The sequence below is a fragment of the Panicum virgatum genome, chromosome 9N (assembly GCF_016808335.1).
Source record: "Panicum virgatum strain AP13 chromosome 9N, P.virgatum_v5, whole genome shotgun sequence".
NCBI classification, from domain to species: domain Eukaryota; kingdom Viridiplantae; phylum Streptophyta; class Magnoliopsida; order Poales; family Poaceae; genus Panicum; species Panicum virgatum.
Genome location: NC_053153.1, coordinates 81,496,424 through 81,519,785, shown reverse-complemented (window position 1 = coordinate 81,519,785; position 23,362 = coordinate 81,496,424). Strand labels below are relative to the sequence as shown.

Sequence of the window (23,362 nt, the reverse complement as noted above, 5' to 3'; positions counted from 1 at the left end):
CGGCCGTCGCCAACGCGCTCCTCACCGCCTACGCCCAGTCGCGCTCGCGTGCTCCCACCTCGCCGGGAACCCGCACCTCGGCCGCGAGGCGCACACGTTCGCCCTCAAGAGCATGCTTCTGGACGGCGACGAACGGTGGCGCGGAGCAGGGGCGTGGCGCGCCACGGCGGCGCCGGCGCGGGCCTCGCATGACGACGAGCAGAGGAAAGGAGAGGAGGGAGAAAAAAAGGACGGAGGAAAGGGATGACATGTGGGGCCGGCAGTCTGTGAGTGGGGTGAGAGAATCATAGCAGGGGCATTTTGGTCTATACGGTAGTATAGATACCTGTAGGTGGGCTTGGAAGCATCAAATACGTATAAAATGGCATAGCTCAGAGAAGATGAGAATTGTAATGGTATCGTTCGGAATATATAAATTGTAATGGCAGATAAGAGAACTTGGAAATTGTAATGGCAGAGATCCGATTAAAAAAAAACTAGCAGCGATGTGAGGCAGGGAGGGAGACGAAGGTGGGAAAGGACCATCTGGTTGTGGGCCGAGGCCCTGTAACTTTAACATCCCGGAAGATCTGGGCCTTACAGCCCGTTAGTCTCTGGGCCAAATTCAAAAGCTTTATAAATCTTCAATAATAGACTCTAGGCATTTTCTCTTCGGTTTGGTCTTCCTGATAATTAGTGGCGGATTCAGAAATGATTAAAGGAGGAACTGATTTCTTCTTTCTTCTCTTCCTCCTCTTTCTTTCTTCTCAAAAATGAAGGGAGGCTCAAGGGGAATTCCATTGTTTCTTTGAGTCTAGGGGGGACCCGGTGCTGGATCCACCCCTGCTGATGATGAATCCTTCACAGCACTCGCTGGCAGGCAAATCACCTCTCCAGGCACGACATAAAAGTATATGTGTGCTGATTATATTCTTGTACGGGCATTGCCCATTGTAGGTGTGTTGACTGCTGAGACTTGAGAGGTGATTCCCGACCGACCAAAGTCTGGAAGATTGAGTCACCGGCCTATTACCTAGCTACTACTTGTTCAACTGATCCACCGCTTGTCTCTCCGATACTTGCCTTCTTCTCCAATCTTTACGATACGATTCATGCACCAAAAGAGGGTCGACTAGCGTGGCCACGTCATCCCGGCCTCGTGACATTTTGCAAAAAAGTCATCTACCTTTGTTGAAATCAAACCGCAGTCCGACCTTCTCTCTCAGGTAATTTTGCAGGAAAGCCTAAAGCCTTTCTCAAAATCAACCCGCAGTCAAAATTTCCCGAATCAGGGAAATATACAAAGAAACCTTAAGTTTTTATAAAATCAACCCGCCGTCTTAACCATCTCTCAGGTTTTTTATAGGAAAATCTTTGAATTTTAATTAAATCAAACCACAACCCATTCCATTAGTAGGTTATATTTTTAGAAAAAAATTTATACCCATTTTGTAGTTTTTTTATTTAAAATGAATTACTTATGAACCTTTTAGTTTAAATTTGAATATTTTTAATTCTCACAAAATAGAAAACCACCTAAAGGGCCAAATTTTGCACGATTTCAACAGTTGAATGGTCTTTATTATTCGATTTTGTAGTTAAAGGTTGAAAATCGAACTTTTGCGATAGTTCAAGAGTGTAAAGCGGACTTTTTCCTTGGAAAAAAATCATAGTTCTATTTCGATACCCAAAATAATATTACTTAAACAATAGCGACACGGCAATAAAGTGCTCAAAATATATACCAAGTGCAATAATGAGCTTTAGACCATTATGCTAAAATAACAAAGCGGCGTATTTGCCTTACTTGTGTTAATTAAAAAATTATACTTTTGCCTATATACAATAACTAATATATGTATGAACTAAAGTATGTATCAACTACAGTATTACGCTACGAAATACTAGCCCAGTTGCCGCGAGCGTTTCTAGTAATTAACTAGATTCCAAACTAAACCAAGCGGCCAAGCCACAGTCCCTAGAGAAGAATTTCAATGTACACCGTGTCGTACTGGATTGCAAGGCACGCGTGGAGGCAACCACTGCACCTCTCCCTCATGGCGGCGTCAGTTTATAGGGCAAACGAGCAGGAGCGAGGAATATACAACTTGGCCGTGCGCGTTCTACGGCTCGTCGTTGTACGTTCTCCACCAGCTCCTGGCCTGGATGATTGATCGGCTGGAGTATCTAGCTAGTGGACAGACAAACATGCATCATGTGCCGGAACTTTGGCCACACACGTACGGACGGGCTAAAGAATTCGTGACACCTCTACTAGTACGTCGCTGCATCGATCCAACCTCACCTTGCAGGTAGCTAATAATATGGGCTGGTTATCTGATATGAACTTTTATATCATGTTTTCATCATAATGTGATATGCTTTTCAAATATCATGTATTCATAAATTATTATTGAAATAATATCTTAACAATTCGCGCAGCAACCTGTTGGGTATCAATTAGTTATCTATTCTGGACCGAATTTAGGAGTGGTAAATGACCATTCCCTGTGGGCTGTTTCACAGCTCAAAATGAGGCCTTAGTGAATTTTAGGATAAAACCTAGTACAAGTTTGGCCTAGGCCTTTTTGGGTCTGATCTTTGCTCAAACTAGTATAAAATTCAAAGGCTCATTACCACCTCTAGTCAGATCCATTCCATTATATAAAAAAAGCTACCGTAACAGAGATTATGAAAGTACAAACAAAAAGAAGAAAAAAAAGTGGTCCTGGACCATGGCCCTTGTGAGTGGGCCCTGTTCCTGGGCCTAACTATCCGACGCCTCGAACCCGCGGCACGGTAGCTTTCTTCCAGCATATGGGAAGCTCCTCCGGCTAGCCCATCGGAGTCCTCCGAGACTCCGAGGCGGGATCCTATGGCGTATATAGATATGATGGATTTGCCAAAGGATGTCGCGCCAATCGGTTCCGGCAGTCCGGCGGCACTTCGGAGGTCGTGGGTTCGATTTCTGGAAGGGGCGAATTTCCGCCTCCGGTTAAAAAACTCCCTCGCCTGCCTCATGTCTAAAGCATTGTGGAGCCCGACCTAACTCACAAAGCGACGGGCCCTCGTGTACGAGTGGGGCAGAAGTTCGGGAGTTTTCTTGGCTTGCTGTGAGAAGATCATTCTACCTCTCAAACAATGCCGTGAGGGCGGTCTTACCCCGCAGCAAGTTTTTATAGATATGATGGATCTGAGATCTTCTACCGTGTCCGGTTCCAAGCCAAATCTCTGGGACAGAGGCTAGGCGTCATCGCTCCTTTCCATGGAGCGGCAGAGGCGTAATCGCCAAATCGAATACCGCAGTAAACTGCCTCTTAACATTTGGTCTTCTCTGTGATGATTTTTTTTTCCTGGCATCTACAGAGCGTTAGGATATTCCTGTACACTCGCTCTGTGTTTTTCGTATAAAAAAAGTCCCCCTTTTTGCTTCCGTCCGGGGTTGTATTGTTGCCTTACTTTGGTGGACACCAAGATTGCTCTTTTCTTTTGATCGAGTAGGCCATTTGTAGAACCACATACTTTCTTGTTACAATTTGATGTGGTGTTCAACAGAAAAATAAAAAAAATGAAACCGATGCCTGAACTTTGTGAGGGATGAGAGCAACAACAATTCAGAAGGCCTCTTAATGAAAAACGTACTGAGACAATCGCGAAAAAAACAGCAATTCAGAAGGGATATCCTACTGGCTGGTCGCTGATGGGATCTGTTCTCTTGTTCCATTGGACTAGTCAAATTTCACGAGGCTTGTGTTGGTTGCAATCTTCGCAAAAAATATCTATGCCTCTATGGCCAATTGGACCTTTATTTAATTAAATTTGTTTTTTTTAAAAAAAACTTGTTAGTGTTCTTGCGCGCAAGCTTGGTAAGAGAAGCATATGGGATTTGTGCACGGATGATTGTACTTGTGCTCTTTGTTTTCTTCTATTGGTGCTAAATTATTCATAACCCCAGATGGTTGTTGTAGATGGATCCATTGCTTCACAGGCTGAAAGGAAGGGTTTAGTCTGTCAACAAGATGAAAATTCTCTGGGTGGTCCAATAAAGGGACATTCAGAGCCAAACCTTCCAGAGGTACAAAATAGAATTTTGATGATGGTAGATTTATGTTACAAGTAGGATACCAGTATGACATCTAGAACTTCACTAACTAACAGAAGTTTATGAATTGATCTCGTAAGCACTATGACTGCTTGAACTTCACTAACTAACAGAAGTTTACAAATTGATCTCGTAACGTTTAATCTCCTCAGTCCTGCTAGAGTAGTAGTGTGTTTTTCCCCAACTGTTGTAGTTCTTTTTTTTCAATAAAAAACTCCCCTGTAAAAAAAACAACCATACTGTGTTTTAGTTGTGCACAACATTTTTGGGTCTCAAATCCATAAATGATAAGCATTTCCTATATAGCCAAGATGTTGTTTTCCATCAACAATTTCTAGTATACTGTTGTTTAGTAGAGCAGCATTCTGTGCATTTTACTTGATACAAGTGCACAGAAGCCAACCAATCTAACACCTTGAGGTGACTTCTCCATGTGTACAAACCATTCCAATGCTCTGTCCATTGTTCAGCAATCTTGCACAGGTTTTTTTTTTGTTGAAATGACAAACCATTTGCCTTTACAATTCCAATGCTGATTTTTTTCTTCTCGTGTGTGCATGCAGGACATCTGGTGTCATATACATTCCCTAATGCCAATGCGTGATGCTGCTCGAGTTGCCTGTGTGTCTCGGGCCTTTTCTCGTTCCTGGAGATGCCATCCCAAACTTGAGTTCAGTGAGGAAGCATTGGGCTTAAATGGAAATCAATATGGAAAGATTGAAAAAGCAAGAGATTTCACCAGCAAAGTTGACTACATTCTGGAAAAACACTCAGGCATTGGTGTGAAGGTACTGAAGCTTCAGATTGCTTCAGTTTATAATGAGAAATACTGTTGTCATCTTGACCATCTTGATAGTTGGCTTCAGATTGCTGTTAAACCAGGGATTGAAGAACTGAACCTTTGTCTACCTCGGTTGAAGGCAAAGTACAACTTTCTATGCTCACTTTTATCTAATGGAACAGGGGACTCACTTCGGCATCTTCTACTTTCCTATTGTAACTTTCATGTTTCATCCCACAGTTGAACTTGGGTGTTTGAGAAGCCTGACTAGACTACAGCTGTCTATGGTGCACATTACAGGATATGAAATAGAGTGTCTTCTTTCCAATTCCTTTGCTTTGGACCAGTTGGAACTTAAGCATTGCAGTGATATAATTTGCCTCAAGATACCTTGTCTGCAGTGGCTCAGTCACCTTGAGGTGTTAACTTGCATTAGGCTGAAAGTGATAGAGAGCAAAGCGCCGAATCTCTCAAGTTTTCGCTTTTCAGGTGGCCGTGGTGTACAGCTCCTACTTGGAGAAACATTGCGAGTCAAGAGATTGGAAAGGATCTGTTCTAATATGGTGCCTTCTATGCTCGTACAGAGCTTCCATCCAGCATGCCAAATCTTGAAACTCTTGCCATATACTCGGAAATTGAGGTATATATTCTTCAACTTTATGTGTCTGTTGACTATCAATATGCATATAATGCTATCATAGCTGACATTGATTGTAATATAATTAGATTTGACATATTTTTGCAGAAGGTCAATACACCAATGGTCCCTAGCAGATTTCACCACCTCAAGTTCTTGAGTATTTCTCTAGGTGGACAATCTTATGATTATTTTTCTCTGGTTTCTTTTTTTTTTATGCTTCTCCTTCATTGGAGTCTTTCTTCTTGAATGTAAGTCACTATTCTCCCTGCAAAGGTAGAGTATGTAACTACAGTAGAACTGTTAATTCTAAGTTTGGCTGCTCATCTTTAGGTATTCCCGGGGCGCTTCCCAGGACGCATGGGGCATGTCTCGATTTTTGAAGATTCCTTAGATCTGAGGAAGATGCCAGAGCACAGTTACAACAGACTCAAGTCCGTGAATATAGTCAATTTCTCTTCGGCCAAGAGCTTAGTTGAGTTAACATGCCATATTCTTGAGTCTACAAGATCGCTGGAGTGCCTTACATTGGACACTACTGATGGTGTGACTAGATGCTCGTCCAATAAATCTGGCAAATGTTTTTTGATGTGCAAGGACACCCTCGTGGAAGCCCACCGAGCACTCTTGGCTGTCCAAACGTACATCGTGCCGAAAGTTCCCTCCACAATTAAGTTAAATGTTCTGGAACCGTGCAGCCGGTGCCATGTTGTTGAAGATTAGGTGCAAAGTTATAATTTATTCGATGTTGTTGTCTAATCAGCAGAACTCAGTTAAGTCTCATGGTATTTCATAGTTGTATATTCGTCATTAATTTATGAGCACTGTAGTCTCTGCTCTGTAACAATACATGGGTTGTATTCTCGTTTTCTATTTTGAGATATTTCGGTATAATTACTGTGTAATTACCACAGTCTCCGGGAAGCGGAGTGTTTGGCAGCCTCAATTGGATCTCATTTGACTGTGTTGTCCAACGGCATAGTTTGGCAGGCGTAAGTTGGGTCCATTCGATGGGAGGGCAGGTCAGTATTATCGACTACTTGCTTATTGATGTTAATAAGGCAGCAGCACCCAAGCTAGCTAACGGCAATGCTGTACTTGCTTGTGTGTTATTTCCAATAATTTCTTTACTTTTCTTTTTCCTCCTCATCAGCTTAATCGAGCCAGTAGTTCAACTGATCGAGGAAGGTGCCATGTTACATCGCACTTGGTTTCTTGCTTATTAATTTAATCATGCGTCATCCCACTCCTGTTATTAGCTCACTACTGCATGCTGCTCGAGGCGATGCATGTGTACTAGTGCACTGCTGCATCTTGATTGGAGCGCAAGCTAGACACTAGTGATGATTAACATAAGAAAACTAAGTGGTGTAGCATCATATGATTGCTCCGTGGGCTAGGGAATAATTTTGTGGACAAGAATACCAAGACCCACCTAGCTCATTAGAAACGTGGTTGCCTTTGATAACGAGGCCGCATGCTTTGTTGTTACCCACTTAATTAATACCCTATAGCTTCCTCGCTCCTTAATTAGTTGGCACTTGTGTGTTTTCCTGGTTTACTCCCTCCTTCCTCTATTCTTAAGGCGTATCAAGGAGTATCACAGAGACCAAGGTGTACACTTTGTGCGTGGGTTAGCGTTAGGGCCTGTTTGGCAGGGCTCCGGCTCTTCCAAAAACAGCTCCGGCTCCGGCTCCTCAGATGGAGCGGCTTCTCTGGTGGAGTTGGAGCCGTTTTAGAAAATGTTTGGCAAAACAACTTCACTTGTTAGATTGATGTGTAAGCCGCGTGAAGCCACGATTTCATGGCTTCACCTTGCCTGTGTAAGCCGCCGATGGCTTCAGGACCGACTTCACGTGTGAAGCCGGTTACAAAACAAACGTTTGGGAGGGCTTCACCTGGAGCCGCTAGTGAAGCCGCTCCAGAAGCCCTCCCAAACGGGGCCTTAATGCTGCGGAGGTTTGCATGGTCGCATGCAGCCTTTTCTCAACTGCCCATGAAATCCTTTTCCCTCGCATGGACGATGGGGTTGGAGGAGTCCTGAGGGTGCCCGCTCTATATTGGGGGATAAAACAGAAATCGCTCGTACGCCTAAGAATCGAGGAAGAAGGGACACAAGCATATATCAGTATGTGGAGACATATGTAATTATAGTGCAGTAAATCACTCCTAGAAGGCTAGAACTGGCTGTTTGCATGCAGGGAAGAAGTGAAGAATGTCATTAGAATTTTCACTACTACAGAAAAAGTCTTTGGTCCTATACATTTATTCCGGCTGCTATTGGATCTGGGACCAATAAAAGCTTTAGTTCCGAGTCCAATGGCTAGGGGTTGGGAGGGAAGGGGAAGGACTTTTAGTCCCAGTTGATGACACCAAACTGAGGCTCCAACTGGGACTAAAGGGTCATCCATAGTTTAGTTTAAAATAAAAGCATCCTAACTAGAATTACATGTGATGTGTAGATGGAGTGGCAAGGAAGTTATGCGCGAGATGAAATGTCTTAAATTCGAGTCCCACGGATTGCAGAGTTTGGACTCGCTCATCGCTCGATATCCATTTGCCGTTTAGGAGAGGACGACTAAGAGCAACAGCAATGTATATTGCAAAACTTGTCCACATAACTAGGACCCACAGCACTGGTCTTTTGCTATCTCTTGCCGCACAATGTACTGTCCCTAAGGTGGGACCCCCCGTGAGGAATAAACAAAGTGCAACTCTCTACAAAACCAATCCAATCCATCCTGCCATCGTCATTTCTACCTGCCCCCTCCCTGATCCACAATAGATTTGTATTATTTTATTTCATATGGGCGGTCTTTAAGCTTATGGCTACCTGCAACTACGGACTGCTATATAAATCAGTTGCACAATATATTTGAACTGGTTGTAGAAATTATTTATTGGCTATGGACTACTTTTGTCTAACATTATGGATGCCCTAATAGCTAGAGCTATCTAGCACTGATAGTAGTGTACGTACATAGTTGAATCATCAGAAAATGCATGATGGCACATGGACGTATATATACTAGCATGTCAGGTGTACGAACGAACGGTTGGTGGTATTGCTATGCCAGGAATTAAAACAAAAGTCTACTTAGATATTTTCCTTTTTTTCAGTTACATGCATGCATAACACAAGATCATATCGGGCTGGTGATTTTTGTAGTACTCTTTGATTTAATTTCCATGAGGATCAATTCCAGCTGTCATCAGCATGCATGTTAACTGCAGTACTAATTAATTTTGCAACTCAAGTACGTTTGTGATTCATGTTACTCCATCACGTAGCAACTAATTGTAATGAAAAGTCTTCTACATATTCTGGATGCAGTAGCAAAGCTACATATATTCTGGATGCAGTAGCAAAGTTTCTCAGAAAGCGACCAACGTACGGTTGCAGAAATGGTCCGCTGACTCTACGAGAAACTTCTGGTGGGAAAGGAGAGGAACTTATGCGGAATAATCAACAATCAAATTTGGAAAGACGTGCTTAAAGAAATATCTACATACCATTAAGTTTGTAGTTTGTGACACCAGAGAAAGTGACCTATAGCAGACATCTAGGCGCAGGAAGTTTCTCGGACACTAACTACTACGTGCCGGAGCAGATAGAAAAAAAATTCACCATCGTGGCTGAACACGTTTTTCTTTAAAAAAAAACAGCTACAGACACTATCTTGATACGACCAAATACAACTTGACCAACACAAGTACACAAAGAACTAACAACAGACAAACACCGAAGAAACGTACACAAGAAAACACAACGACAACACGGACAACAACAAGCAACACGGAGAGGACACTCCAAACTTCCACCCAAACAAAAGGTCACCCGAAGAACTGAACCTGCACAGAGGATATACTAAGATGCCAATGGAGAGCAAGCACGAAGCACGAAACAGTGGCGAAGCATCCACCGAATAGCATGACCACGGCGGCAAAACATCCACCAGGGTAGAGAAATTGCGGCAAAGCATCATCCGCCACGACCAAGGCAACCAAGACGACAATGTGGAAATAAAGCAATGCAGGTACAGAGGATGAACCACTGACCAAGCGACCAGCCATGGGGGCACAAAGGGGGAATTGAATGGTGCCTCCAAGGAGGAAAATGGTGCCCAAGGATGTTGAAGGGGGAAGGGACAATTGAATGATGCCTCCAAGGAGGAAAACGGCGCCCAAGGATGTCGCCATAATCGGCCAGCAAGCAGCCAAAGGCTTTCGCCTCAGCCCCACCCCAGAGCCACACCCCCAGCAATAATGACCCTCCACAAGCAGCACTAATGGAATGGAACCACAAATGGTGGAGCCAACCACACCATAGGGCGGCGACCAAAACAGTGAAAGCACAGGTGGAACACATCAACGGCAATGCGGCGTCGAGGCAGAAGGATGACATCTCTCAAGACTACACAACAACGCTTCCAGGGGGACGACGCCCGCAAGCGCCGTCATTGTTGGCCCAGCATAGCACTGGACAGGGCTTTCACCTGGATTCTTGGGTGCGAGACGCCAGCCACCCGCCACAAGCGTTAGCCAACGGCAGCACCGGCGAACGGCGGCCCCATTGGAAGCGCCCAAGGATGGGGGCAGCCTCCTCACCCCTAAACCTATTGTCGCGGGCAGTGCCCCCTAGGCCAAAGCGGCCACGGGCGGCGATAGGAGAAGGAAGCGCCAGGCCCGAAGGAGATCCACGCCGTGGAAGCATAGATCCAGGGCCAGCGGGACGAGAGCCGGGGTGGGGTGGCGCCGGAATGTGGGACAGCTAGGCTAGGGGTAAGACCAATCGAAGTCGGTCAGAGTGGCGTAGATTTGGTCGTCAAGGAGGCAACAGCCGCCTAACCGTAATCCCCGCCCCTCCAGGCAGTGGAAGAGGCGACCGTGGCGGACATCGTCGAGGGAGAACATCGTCGAGGGAGGAATCACCGCGCCAAGGAAGTGCAGATCTGGGCTAGGGAAGGTGGATCTATCCCCGACGGCCGATGATCGGCACGCTCGACGGCTAGGGTTTGTGCAGCGGAGAGGGAGAAAAGGAGAGGAAAGGGGAGAGGGGAAAGTGCAACATGGGGGCTAATTTTCACGCCACCGCCAGCGGAGTTGGGTGGGCGGGGTTGGAGCGGAGGGTGGGGGGGGGGGGGGGTAGCGCGGCGCCCCCGCCCACTAGGGGCTGGCGCTGGGAAGAGTTGATGGAAAATGAAGGTAGCATATCAAATCAATTGTAGCATGTACTCATCTGTCCTGATTTAAGTGTCGTCCAGAAATAGAAATTCTCCTCACATGCACGATTTTCTAGCGACCGTTAAAGAGGGACGGAGGGGTAGATGAGAACAGAACAAACCGTACCTCCTCCTCCTCTTTTGAAAAAAAAGCAACTACATCCTTATCCGAATATAATAATAAAAACGAATGCTTCATGCGCCGCAGATAGTTAAACATGCAGTCAACAGGGTGACTGTTCAATATATAATCGATCTGGTCGTAGCTGCTGCGTGCTACCATTGATACTGCCTTGCAGGTCAAGTCACATCACTGATCATTTGTCGTCAGATCCCTCTAATCCTGGGAACTCCAGTTTGTTTGCTAATTACTTTATTTGTTTTGTGGTCAAAAGCTAAAAAAGGGCGGGCTGGTGCAAGTGGTAGTGCTTGCCGCCTGTGAATCGAGAGGTCACAGGTTCGAGCGGTGGTCTTTACACATTGCACGATGTGTGGGAAATACCTCCTGCTAATAACCTCTTCCAGACCCCGCACGTTACGGGTTTGGGGGAGTCTACGGACTGGGTACGTTTTTTTTTTTTTCAAAAGCTGAAAGTCTGACGACCGGGTAGCTAACCACCTTCCAAAGAAGACCAGCTGTAAGCAGTTTCACACCATCACAACGCGCTGCGACTTTGGCTGTTGTCTTTCTTGCATGATGTAAACGCGCGCTTTGCTTCCTGATGCAGATATATTGAGCTAGCAGCACCACTGTTGTATATAGAGACACCAACAAGACAATTAAACTAGTGGAAAGCAGATTCAGTGCTTAAAAGCGATGGACACCCACACACACACACATATATATAATCAAATAAACTCCTTAAGCGAAAGATCCGTTTCCTCTCAGGCGTGGCGAGCCTCCTGCCCTCCTTCCTGTTCCCAACCGATCCCAGAGATCACGGTCCCCATCCATTCCAGCTTCCTCCGTCTCCCTCGTCCTCCTCTGCTTTTTATTACTCTTCTCCACTCATTAGCTTTCCGTTGTTGTTGTTGGTTCGTTGCCTTCTTGAGAGTTGCGAGAACCCCCGAAACCCAACTGGTCCATCATCATCCATCCCCAACCAGAGAGAGAGAGAGAGAGAGAGAGAGAGAGAGAGAGAGGAGGCAAGGACCGGAGAGGTAGGACGACGCCAGCTGCAGTGGGCACGCCACGAGGGGAAGGAAGCACGCGCGACTCTCCCGCCCGAGATCCAAGAACCGCGAGATCCGCCCGTACCCTTCCCTTGCTGCCGTCGCCGGCGAAATCCTCTTCCTTGATTCGGCCGGAGCGCTGCCTCGCGAGTGCTTGAACTCCCGGAGACCACCGTGTCCATGGCGCGCTTCTTGGGTGCCGGGGAGGAGCAAGAGGAGTTCTTTGACTCGAGGGAGGTCCTATCACCGGCGTCCATCTCGTCGCCGGTGAGTTCCGGCCGCCACGACGACGGGTGGCTCTTTGACGAGTCGCTGCTCGAGGTCTGGATCAGGGACCCGTGCAGCGTCCAGGAGCGCCGCCAGAGGTTCGTCAAGTCCCTGGGCCTCTTGGATTCGAAATCAAACTGCTCTCGGGCAGACGACGAGCCGTGCTTCAAGCTTGAGGCCACCGAAGAGATCCTACCCAACAGCCTTAGTGGCGAGTTGCTCACCTTTGCGTGTAGGGGAGGGGAGCCGACAACATCCGGTGACGATGGTGCTGGCATGGAGGACCTGAAGTTGGAGTGCGTCTTCAAGAACCTGGACGATGGCACAGTGTTTGTGGTCGACGAGATGGGTAAAGATGGGAGCTTCCAGAGCCTTAGGGAGAGGCGATCGAACCGGACAGTAACCGCAGCAGAATTCGAGCAGACCTTTGGCTCATCACCTTTCATCCGTGAGCTGATGCAGAGGGTGGACGATTCGGATGAACCTTCCACCCCAGAGAAGATTGTGATGAGGACAAAGAGGAGAAGACTTGGATGGCTGCGAAGGCTGGGCATTGGTGCTTGTGTTGGCCATGCAGAGGAAGATGATGAGATCAATTCGATGTCATCTAGCTCTTGCCAGAGTTTCTCCGGGAAGGTCGATAGAGTCAAGGTGAGACCATACAAGAAGCGGTCAAAGGAATTATCTGCAGTCTACAAGGGCCAAGTCATCAAGGCGCATGAAGGTGCTATTGTGGCCATGAAGTTCAGCTCTGATGGCCAGTATCTGGCTACTGGAGGTGAGGACGGGGTTGTTCGTGTGTGGCACGTGGTGGAAGGCAAGAGGCCTGATGATCATGATTTTGTTGAGGACGATCCTTCATGCGTATTCTTCACAGTCGATGAAAACTCTGAATTGGCCCCCATCAATTCCTGCGAAGGGGGTAAGGGCAAGCATAGCAATAGTCCAAAGGGGGCTGCAGATCCAGCCTGTGTTGTGATTCCTCACCAAACCTTTGCTCTATCTGAGGATCCTGTGCATGAATTCCATGGGCATGATGATGTCATCTTGGATCTTTCATGGTCAAAAAATAGGGTGAGTTTCAGTTATATAGTATGTTTCTATGCACCTGTGGATGTTTTGGTCATCTAACTTTTCCTTGTTTTAAGCAGGAATTGCTTTCTGCATCCATGGATAAAACTGTTCGATTATGGAAGGTCGGGTGCAATAGTTGTATGAAGGTTTTCTCCCATAGTAACTATGGTAAACCATCTTTCCTTCCCTGTTTACTACTTGATTAGACTCGGCCTAGCGTCTGATTCTGACATGTTTGGGTATTTCTGTTATGTAGTGACATGCATCCAGTTTAAACCTACCAATGATGATTATTTCATCAGTGGTTGTATTGATGGGATGGTACGTATTTGGGATGTTCCTAGATGCCAAGTTGTGGACTGGGCTGACAACAAAGAGATCGTCACTGCAGTTTGTTATAGCCCTGATGGAAAGGTTTGTTCAAATATCATTGCAATAATCAAATTTTACCAAGTAATTATTTTATGCACCTGAAGACTTAATTGTTCATACTTGTGCTGGTTTCATTCAGGGCGCAGTGGTTGGGACATTAACAGGAAACTGCCGCTACTATAACGCATCAGGTAATCATTAATTATTCTTTTATGAGACTCACTTGATGTTTGTGCACTTTCTGATTATTGGTAAACTAATGTCTGTAGAAGTAGTTTCAAACAACAGAAGCATTTGTTTGTTAATATGTCAATATCATCTTGTTTCATGTGGAAACCCTTGATGCATATGCAATTTTCCAATGATGTTAATATCACGTTTCATCCTTGATATGAGAATAGTGAAGGCTGGCCTATTGCTAACCTCTCGTTGCTACATATATTATCTCATATCTATCTAAGCATACAAAACCTAAGTAATATCCTGCAGCAGCCATGTTGCAGTTCCCTTCCTGGTATAATCTCTTCATGTCTGTTTTCTGAACCCAGGGTGTGTATGAGTTTGTATGGCTATTTTAGCCTTTCTACTTCTTTCTTAATGCAATGACACGCAGCTCTCCTGCGTATTAGAGAAAAAAAAGGGAAAAAATAATCTCTTCAAGAATTTTGTTGAATGTGCTACTCATGGTTGAAAAGTAAACTGGAATCATAATTTTGTTGAATGTGGTAAAATTTGGAAAATAGTAAACTTGTTTTGAAATCCTTAGAAAGACATCATTGCAAAGAGCTGAGTACAAGAATTATAATTTCCTTAGCTGCCATTTTTTTAATGTGCTGAAGTATGATGTTAATCAAAGCATCTCCGTATCTGATTTCTAATTCATTATCCCTATCATTATTCAGAAAATCATCTAGAGTTGGAATCCCAAGTCCCCCTGTATGGGAGAAAGAAATCTCCACTTAAAAGAATAATTGGTTTCCAGGTATGGAGCTATTGACCTTGCCCACTCTTGTGCCCTTGAATTTTTTTAATATTGAATAATCAGATTATTAACCTTCGATTGTTATATAGCCTTTTTTTCATCACTTGCATGAACAGTATTGCCCATCCGATCCAAAGAAACTGATGGTGACATCTGGTCACTCCCAAGTTCACATTCTCGATGGGGTTCATGTAGTTTCCAACTACAAAGGTACTAACACCTCTTGTAAGATACTTCTGGAAGTGTTTCACTGTTGACCCCTTAAGTTAACATGCCTTTTTTCTATCCCAGGATTGCGAAGTTCATGTCAAGCTGCTGCATCATTCACATCAGATGGAGATCACATTATTTCTGCTAGCGACGACTCCAGTATCTATATGTGGAATTATGCAAATCAAATTGCCCCTGTCACAAGCCGTTTGAAGACCATTTGGTCTTATGAGCGCTTCTTCTGCAATGACGTGTCTGTTGCAATACCATGGAATGCCTCACCTGCAAAGAGGTCTATTTCTCTGGCTCTCAACATCCCTTCTTTACGGCAACAGGTCTCTGATGAGATTCACAACTTGCAAGAATCTACGTCGTACTGCCATGCTGAAGATTCTCTTGGAGGTGATAGCTTGCATCAATTGCCATCTGGCAATTTCACTCTTAGCAGTACATTCTTTGCTGAGTCGATGCCAAGGGGAACAGCGACATGGCCTGAAGAGCAGCTACCATCTAATTCAGTGGCTCCATCATCTACCTTGCGTAAATCTCAGTATAAGTTCCTTAAGACTTCTTGCCAGAGAGCAAGCACGCATTCTTGGGGTCAGGTCATAGTCACCGCTAGTTGGGATGGCCACATCAGGTCGTTCCAGAATTATGGTTTGCCTGTGCAAGTGTGACATGGTGCAAGACATGTATCTTTGCACAATTGCTTGATCAGTGGATATCCAAGAGACGGCAGCTGAGAAGTCCATTGCAAAACTTTTATGCCTCAAGAAGCTTTGTTGGCTGAAGTTGACGCTCGTCCAGATCATGATTATACAGTACAAAAGAGTCACATGTTTGGGTGCTTGTACTGATTTGCTTGCGGACCAGAAGTTGTATGCAGTCCAGTGGTCCTGCAAGATCTTGACAGCATCGTCACATTGTGGGAGGCCCGGAGAAGGTGGATCGCCTCACAAACCAAACTTTGCGCAATGAGTGGGGTTCGGGCAGAAATTGCAATGCTTTGATGTTTTTCCTTTTCTTTGTTTTTGCTCCCTCCGGGGTCCTTTGTAAATATATAAGGGATGGATAAGCATAGTTTTGCCCATTCTAAGTCCCCTTGCCCTGTCTACAAGGCGACTGGGCAGGTGATTGTAGAGTTCACCGTTGTATAGGAAAATTCAGTTTTTTTTTTTTTTTGGGGGGGGGACACATAGTGGATTCATTTCATTTCATTTGTTTACATGCCATCATAGCCTGCCTTTATGATGAACTGATGCTTCTATTTTTTGTGTGTGTTGAAGACGCCATTGCTTTGTGGTGGACACGGTCAGGTGATTGTGGGGGACCTTTGTGCAGGCCTTTCTGGATAGGGATGGTGCAGTTGGCTCTCTGATGGGTTTCAAAGGACCGACCTGGGTATGGGGGCATGGGGACTCATGGCTAGGCCATGGCGATTTAAAGCTGGGGCCATGTTCAGATCTTGGACCTTTCAAAAAAAAAAAAGTTCAGATCTTGGCGTTTTATTCTCCTGCATCGTCATGTCCATTTTGTTTAAGATCTTCACCATCTTGGTAACATATCTGCCCAGGAAGTTGATACTGGATAAAAATTTTGTTATAAGGAGTTATTACATTCTGCCCAGTATTTTTCACGTTAAGCTTCATGTTCCATTCAAGATTTAGATGTCAATTTCCTCCCAAATTCAGGAGGAATTGTTTGTTGAAATTTAAGCGAAACATTGCTCGTGGGGCGTGTGTTTGGAGAGACATGCCCATTGCAGTTGTAAAAAATGTTTGGGATCTGCCAAGCAAGGCTCAGGCAGGAAGGTGATGATGCCATTCCAGTTGCGCCAGTGCCTGTGCCCATGCCCAGCTCGGTGAAATGATCGTCATCAATCTTGACGCTGTCCTGAGGCCTGTCTCGTTTAATCCAGCAGATGATGATGGGGATGAGGGACGATGGATCAGCGCGGTGACTGACACTGACGATCCCCATGCCGCGACCCCTTGGGGGGACACGGCCGTGTGAGGTGAATTGTGAAGCCAGCAACTGTAATTTTCAGAGATGCCTGGGACAGTACGCTCGCACTCACTCCTGTCATGATGCATCAGAACTGAACTGAGATGATGGTGTCCATCTCTCGCCCCCTCTCCTGAAGGAAGTTTTTGTCTCGAGGTAGCCGAGACGCTCCCTGTGTCTGTGAACGCCGGTCCCGGCTAAGGAGTGGACCCGCCGCGGCCATGCGCCATGGCCATGGGGTGGAGGAGAAGTAGGTGATGAGCCGGTTCAACTTGTGCGTGCTTTCCTTGATGCTGCTCAGAGGTCGGGTGTCCTCGCGCGTTCCTCGCTACGATTTGAGGTGTCATTAGCCATGGAGGGTGCAGCAGCCAACCATGCCGCTAGCCGTACAGGCAGGCCTGAAGCTGAGCTTATCCTCCTTGCCAGGCCGCCATGAGCCCATGAGTGGCCTCCACTCCCATGGAATGGAGGTGGAGCAGAGCTTGGACATGTACAGAACAGAGGCGCCATGCGGCTGTCGTGCTCCTGATTCTAGGATTACCAAAGTGGTAAGATGCACATACCGTGCGTCATTCCACAGTGGGAAGGGGTGTAATCCACTGCACAAGCTGCAACCAGGACAGGCACTTCTGGCACAAGACCACAGAGTTTTGAAGGAAAAAGCGACAATGTAGGTACGTCAATGTGGTAGCAATAAAATCTAAAGAGATTAGCTTAAGCATAGTTGATCTTCAGTCCCTGTCTCATGTGTTCTTTCAGTTCAGTGTCCTCTAAAAACATATCATATGGACACATGTTAAAGGTAATAACATTGTGTGCTAAAATATTTGGCTCAGATTTATCAAATACAAATCTCTTGAGTACATCTAGAAGGGCAATAGCAAGGAACTATGTTAATAAAAAAAATCACCGGTTACATGAAAGATCAACTGATTAAGTTGGCGTTTGTTGTGAGAGCATAGAAAGATAAAGATTGCTTGTAAAAATGAATTCATAAGCAGAAACAGTTTTACAATTTCCTGCAGCCTACCTAAAACTATATTTAAGTTCTTTTTTGAAAATTATAGGGAAAAACAGAAATCCCTTCAGACGAAATGTTTCTGTATTCCTGAAGATGAGATGGCTCATTGTTCATGCCACAAAACTGATGCAGTGATGCTACGACCGCGCAGTGGTTACCCTTCACTGACGTGTGGTACCCACCGTAGTGAACGAATCTGGTCCGCTAATCTTACCCACCTCCGCGTTTCGTGAAAGCGCGCGGCGGCGAGAGGAGCGGAAGCGGCGACAAGCAGAGAGATGGCCGGCGGTGGCGCCGCCGCCGCCGCGCCGCCGCTTTCGAGCCCCTGGAGGGCGCTGCTCCAGCGAGCTTTGGACGCCAACGCCCACCTCAGGCACTCCACCTATTTCCAACTTGTACGCTTCGATCACCTGTTGCCCTCCTTCGTATTGGGGAAAATGAAATTTGCTGAGCGGTCGATTCGTCCCAGGCCACGGTGGGCGCCGGCGGCAGGCCCGCCAATCGCACCGTCGTGTTCAGGTATCCGTGGGCGCGCGGTTCTGAGCACTTCCCCTCCATACTTTGTCGCCCTTTTTTATGTTGAAATTTGAGTTTGTTATTAGGGGTTTCCAGGAACATTCTGATAAGATTCAGATTAACACGGATGCCCGAAGCAACAAGGTGTGTTGCTAACACTGTTGACTTAACATTTCTTTTTTCCTGCTCACTGATTCCCTAATACTTATACCCTTCCATGTATAAATTTTGATCGAACAGATTGGTGAGAGAAGGAATTGCCCCTTCGGAGAGGCGCGTTCTGAAGAATCCTCACATCTATATATCTAATGAATATATATGTCAAGAGCATTACACATGACAAGTTCGTATAAAGGGTCTGACCTTGTATAATCCTGCAGATTTGTTGGTACTTCACAGACAGCTGGGAGCAATTCCGTATCAGTGGAAGCATAGATGCGATTGATGGCTCCAGTGCAGACCCTGCCAAGCTCCAGGTTATGCTATGCTATATGGCGAGATACATAAGATATCAGTGTGCAGGTTCTATGAGTTAGTTTAGATTAGCTTCACTTCGACAACAGCCAGTTGTTCTATGAGTTAGTTTAGATTAGCTTCACTTCATGTTCACTCCTGAGGTCTGTTCATGTACTAAGACTGAGAGATATGTTCCTGTCACCTAAACTTTCGCCACCACAAGCTTTTGTATGTGCCTATCCGTGACAGCATTATCTTTTACTAGGCAAATATGTCCGTATGTTGCTACAGACAAAGTTGGTATAAGTATCATATACGTATAGTTGCCCGTGCGTTAATTTGTAGAAATCTATGTGATACGGAGAGCTAGTCCGACTCGCATACTGGATGGACTAAGGCCCACCTGTCAATGACATAAGGTGGACTAAACAAAAAATTTAGGTGGAAACATTACTTGCTTTAGAAATAGGTATAGATATAGATAGTATTATGCTATTGCTTATATACAGGGAGATCTATGTTCAATCCATGGTGAACACTAAGCAATGGTCTGTCACTTCATCATTTTGCAGAACAGGGAGAAAGCTTGGTTCGCGAGCTCAGTGAGGTCAAGATTGCAGTACTTGGGACCTCAGCCAGGTGTTCCCATTATAGATGAGGAGCAAGTTAAGGATGTTCGTCTAGATCCATCAGCTGACCCAGTAGAAGCCTTTTGCCTTCTGGTTCTTGATCCAGAAAAGGTTAGGCAGCATTTTTGCTATACCACGTGCTGAGTGAACTTATGGAGAAGTGCCATGTTTACTGTTTTCATGCAGTTTATAGGTCTAAAATTTGGGTTTGGCTATTGATAGGAACTAGCTATTCAGTCCTAACCAAATAATAATACCAGCAAAAGTTGTTTAAACTCACAATTATATACTTTATGTTGTAGTGAATCCACCCACCTTAGAGCTCAAACTTATTTTGTATTTCTATCTCAATGCCATATTGTATTGATTCCCTGCTAAGTGGGTGCTGCCACTATAACTACCAATATATCAGAAAAATCCTGGCAAAGCATAGTAGCTTTCTATAATTTATTTGTTTTATTTAAAAGTCCCGATCCAAGCCACCTAGGAAATAATAGTTTCATGTTAACCAGCTATGAACTGTTACTTGGGTACTGCCAAGTCCCCATAGGAACCACGACTTGGACTGGTATTTTTGTCTTCTTCCGGAATTTGATATTTTGGTTACATGTTTCATCCATCACATTCAGAATGTACAGAAATTTGCAAAATCAAGAGCTGACTTTTGTTGAGAATACTAGGAGTCTTTTCCATGATTCATCTGATGATTGTTGTTATATTGTACTTATTTCCTAGGTCGATTATTTGAATCTAAAAAACAACCAAAGGTTGATATTCACAAGAAGCCAAAAGGAAGATGGCTCCATTGATTGGATGGCTGAAAAAGTTACTCCGTAAACTGCTGTGAGAAGTTTGTTTGTGAACTTCTTAAGGTCCGAAAGCTATCATGATTGTTTTATTTGTTTTATATGCTTTCAGAATGTTTATGTGAGTGTCCATTGAGGTCTTTTGGATGCTCCTAAGTTTGAGAGTCAGGAATGTTTTGTTGAAATCACAGTGATTTATTATTTATTATACCTGAACATACAGGTAGAACTACTGGTAATAAAGGGATTTCTTCAAATATCCAATAGTTATTACTCACCAAGTTGCTTCTTATGGATACATGTACTCTTTTTTATATCTATGCTCACAGCTGACTAAATGCACCAGTTCATAGAGACTATTAATAGTTGATAAGAAAGTTGATACCTTATATGCATGCTTCCGGGGGCTTCCCTTCGGGAACATAGAAGATAAAGAGTGTAGGGTACAACAGGAGAAGGTCAGAACTCAAAGGTTCTGAAAGGATATGAAACTCACAGAAGGGCAGTAGGGGTGAACGCATCAACCTCCATGATCATGTAAATTCTGTGTTCAAAGAGGGTAGTGGTGTACTTCATATTTGGTACTGTCACCCGTGTTTGTTACTAACCTTTTGTGCATAAGGTCTCAATGGAGAATTCTTCTTGCTGCTATGTTTGGTACCCTTGAATCTTTATGCCTCCTCCATGATCTTGTTGCTTTGGCAGTAACCAGTGTGAGAAAAAAACAACAGTTGGCCTTAAACATCAGCATATGGGAAGCATTAAAGCTTTGTGTCAACAGGTGCCACTGATGAGCAGAGCTGAAGCCGTCGGACGGTTGCAGAACTTCAGGTAATTGGGCAGGCCTTGAATGTGGCCTTCCAAGCCCTTGTTTAGATGCAAAATTCCAAATTCCAAATCTATCACATCGAAAGAGAATCTTACATGCATGGAGTATTAAATCTAAACAAAATAAAAAATGAATTGCATAGTTTGCTTGTAAATTGCGAAACGAATCTAATGAGCCTAATTAGGATATGATTAAACACTAAATCGATACATTAATTGCTACAGTACACATACTCTAATGATAGATTAATTAGACTCATTAGATTCGTCTCGTAGTTTACAGACGAGTTCTGTAATTAGTTTTGTGATTAGTCTGTGTTTAATACTTCAAATGTGTAAAGATTCTATTTCAAAAACTTTACGGACGCAATTAAACATGGCCCAAATCAAAAGCTGGTTGCTGTCACCCTGCAAAGCTAAGGCAGACACATCACATGACCTGCCCGTTTTTTGTTACAGTGCAGAGCAACATACTGATTAATGGTTACTGAAACAAGCTTGTGGCTGCAGTGGTCTGTGAGTGCTTATCTCAGCATCTGATTATGAACAGTTTGAGATGAAAAACGTGCCAACAGCATTTTGTCACGCAAAATGGCAAAAGCAAAGGTGAAGTGAACTATTGTGGTCATGTTCTGCGTGAGGCCCCAGCTGCAACTTGGAGTGCATAGTATGTTTTGGTGAGTCTAGAGCCTTATATCTTTTTGGGGGACCATATGACCATTGGTTCATCTTGACCACTATAGTTGTGCAGACTCAATCATCTAGCACTTGCAAGGAACAGATAACCATGAGCAACCTTTCAAAAATCAGGATCTGTCTCCATTGCACTGATTTCGCGAGGTCAAAGGTGACTGTTAAATTGGGTATTCAGCTTCCGCATGGAAGACTTTTGGCAGCCTTTTTCTATCTATCGACTCGATGGCTGTGTTTAGATCCCTCAAAATTGGTTAGAAAAGGTCACATCGAACATTGTAGCACACTGTAACATTTTTCGTTTGTTTGTGGTGAATATTGTCCTACCATGACCTAGCTAGGCTCAAAAGATTCGTCTCGCAACGTACATCAAAACTATGCAATTAATTTTTTTATTTACCTACATTTAGTACTCTATGCATGAGTTATTTGCTATATTTAATGTTTTGATTTGATGGAGATGTGATGGAAAGTTTGGATTGGGGGGGGGGGGGGGGGGGGGTTTGGTGCATCTAAACACACCCGATCTGGTATTGCTGTGGTGCCGAACAGAAGTCATGCCTCAGCGGTCACTTATCCCTGCGCGCTTTGCAGCGCACGCAAGCGTGTTTAGCGGGTCAACTGCAAGGCTGGGCCGCAAAGTTGTTGATGGTAGGTTCGTTAAGAAAAGGCTTCAAGGCTCGTCTTTCCCTTTCCTACTGGGCCTTTGTTTGTCCACAAAGGCCTGGGAGCTCTGGGCCATGCACCGAGTCGTCTGGATAGCACTCAGCGCAAGGTAGGTAGGTAGGTACCTTGATCTTTCTCCAGTCTTGGTTTCATACTTGTGGTTGATTAAAGTGATTACCTGTGGGTTAGTGGTGGGACGTTTAGCTTAGCTTTCAGCCCTGTAATTGAAGTGATTACTTGTGGGGCAGTAGAGGACCAATGTTAATTTGAGTTTTCTCTATATGTAGCAAATTAAGACATGCTATCTAGCTAGAGAGGCTTGTAGACGAAGTGAGGAAGCTGCAGACGGCGTGGTCACCTTTCCAATGCAAGCAAAGCAAGCTCCGAGCCAGAACGACCAAAGGCTTGGGTACATACACAGAACAAGGAGGAGAGCGAGAGCCCATCCAGCCGCAAATCCATCAATCAATCATTGGCCCGACGTGGGGTCCGTAGTTCGTGGTCATCGCACAACTCAGATTCCATCGCTTTTGGGTCAGCTCCGAAGGCATGCGCACGCATGGCGACTGGCATGGCCGGGGATCGAGTGGCCTGGCCGATGGATCCAATCGAACAAGACAATTCATCACTCGATCACCCACCCGTGCACCACCACCACAGCAGCAGCAGCAGCTTGTACTTGCACGCAAACGGGAGGGAGATGATGGTGCTGCCTGCAACAAGCAACAAGGCATCTATCCAAGCACGAGCTAGCGTTGTCTCGTCTCGACGTGTCACCTTTCCTGACACCAACGGATAAACTAGCTAGCGCCCCAGCAGATCGATTGACGGATGCAATGCAACAAGAGAGGAGCGCATCGCATGCATGCGCGCGTATCTCACTGACAACAACAAAGGGAACCATGCATCGCATCATCCATGCTCCTGCTGCTGCTGCTGGATGC

The 23,362-nt window shown here is 45.0% G+C and overlaps 2 protein-coding genes and 1 pseudogene across 4 annotated transcripts; all 3 read left to right on the top strand.

The window, feature by feature from the left end:
• Positions 1-3,934: 3,934 nt before the first annotated feature.
• On the top strand, positions 3,935-6,296 carry LOC120689414 (annotated as a pseudogene).
• A 5,303-nt stretch (positions 6,297-11,599) lies between these two features.
• Positions 11,600-16,416, top strand: LOC120687324. 2 transcript variants are annotated; one of them, XM_039969299.1, is made up of 7 exons: positions 11,600-13,235; positions 13,313-13,403; positions 13,492-13,649; positions 13,747-13,798; positions 14,510-14,589; positions 14,679-14,799; positions 14,881-16,416. In XM_039969299.1, exons 1-7 carry the CDS (start codon positions 12,075-12,077, stop codon positions 15,474-15,476), a joined length of 2,259 nt encoding a protein of 752 aa, XP_039825233.1. In that variant the 5' UTR covers positions 11,600-12,074; the 3' UTR covers positions 15,477-16,416. The 2 variants fall into 2 exon arrangements, with proteins under 2 accessions (XP_039825233.1, XP_039825234.1); XM_039969300.1 differs by having other exon boundaries at positions 11,601-13,235; positions 14,706-14,799; positions 14,881-16,415.
• Positions 16,417-17,988: 1,572 nt separating this feature from the next.
• On the top strand, positions 17,989-22,088 carry LOC120687325 (pyridoxine/pyridoxamine 5'-phosphate oxidase 2-like). Of its 2 annotated transcripts, XR_005680695.1 has the most exons (9): positions 17,989-18,219; positions 18,294-18,343; positions 18,427-18,484; positions 18,581-18,613; positions 18,721-18,816; positions 19,369-19,536; positions 20,161-20,297; positions 20,937-21,062; positions 21,570-22,088. XR_005680695.1 is itself a non-coding variant. In XM_039969301.1 (7 exons), the coding sequence occupies exons 1-7, from the start codon at positions 18,103-18,105 to the stop codon at positions 20,260-20,262; spliced, it is 624 nt and encodes a 207-aa protein (XP_039825235.1). In that variant the 5' UTR covers positions 17,991-18,102; the 3' UTR covers positions 20,263-20,512. The 2 variants fall into 2 exon arrangements, 1 of the variants encoding a protein (XP_039825235.1); XM_039969301.1 differs by lacking the exons at positions 20,937-21,062; positions 21,570-22,088 and having other exon boundaries at positions 17,991-18,219; positions 20,161-20,512.
• Positions 22,089-23,362: the final 1,274 nt, after the last annotated feature.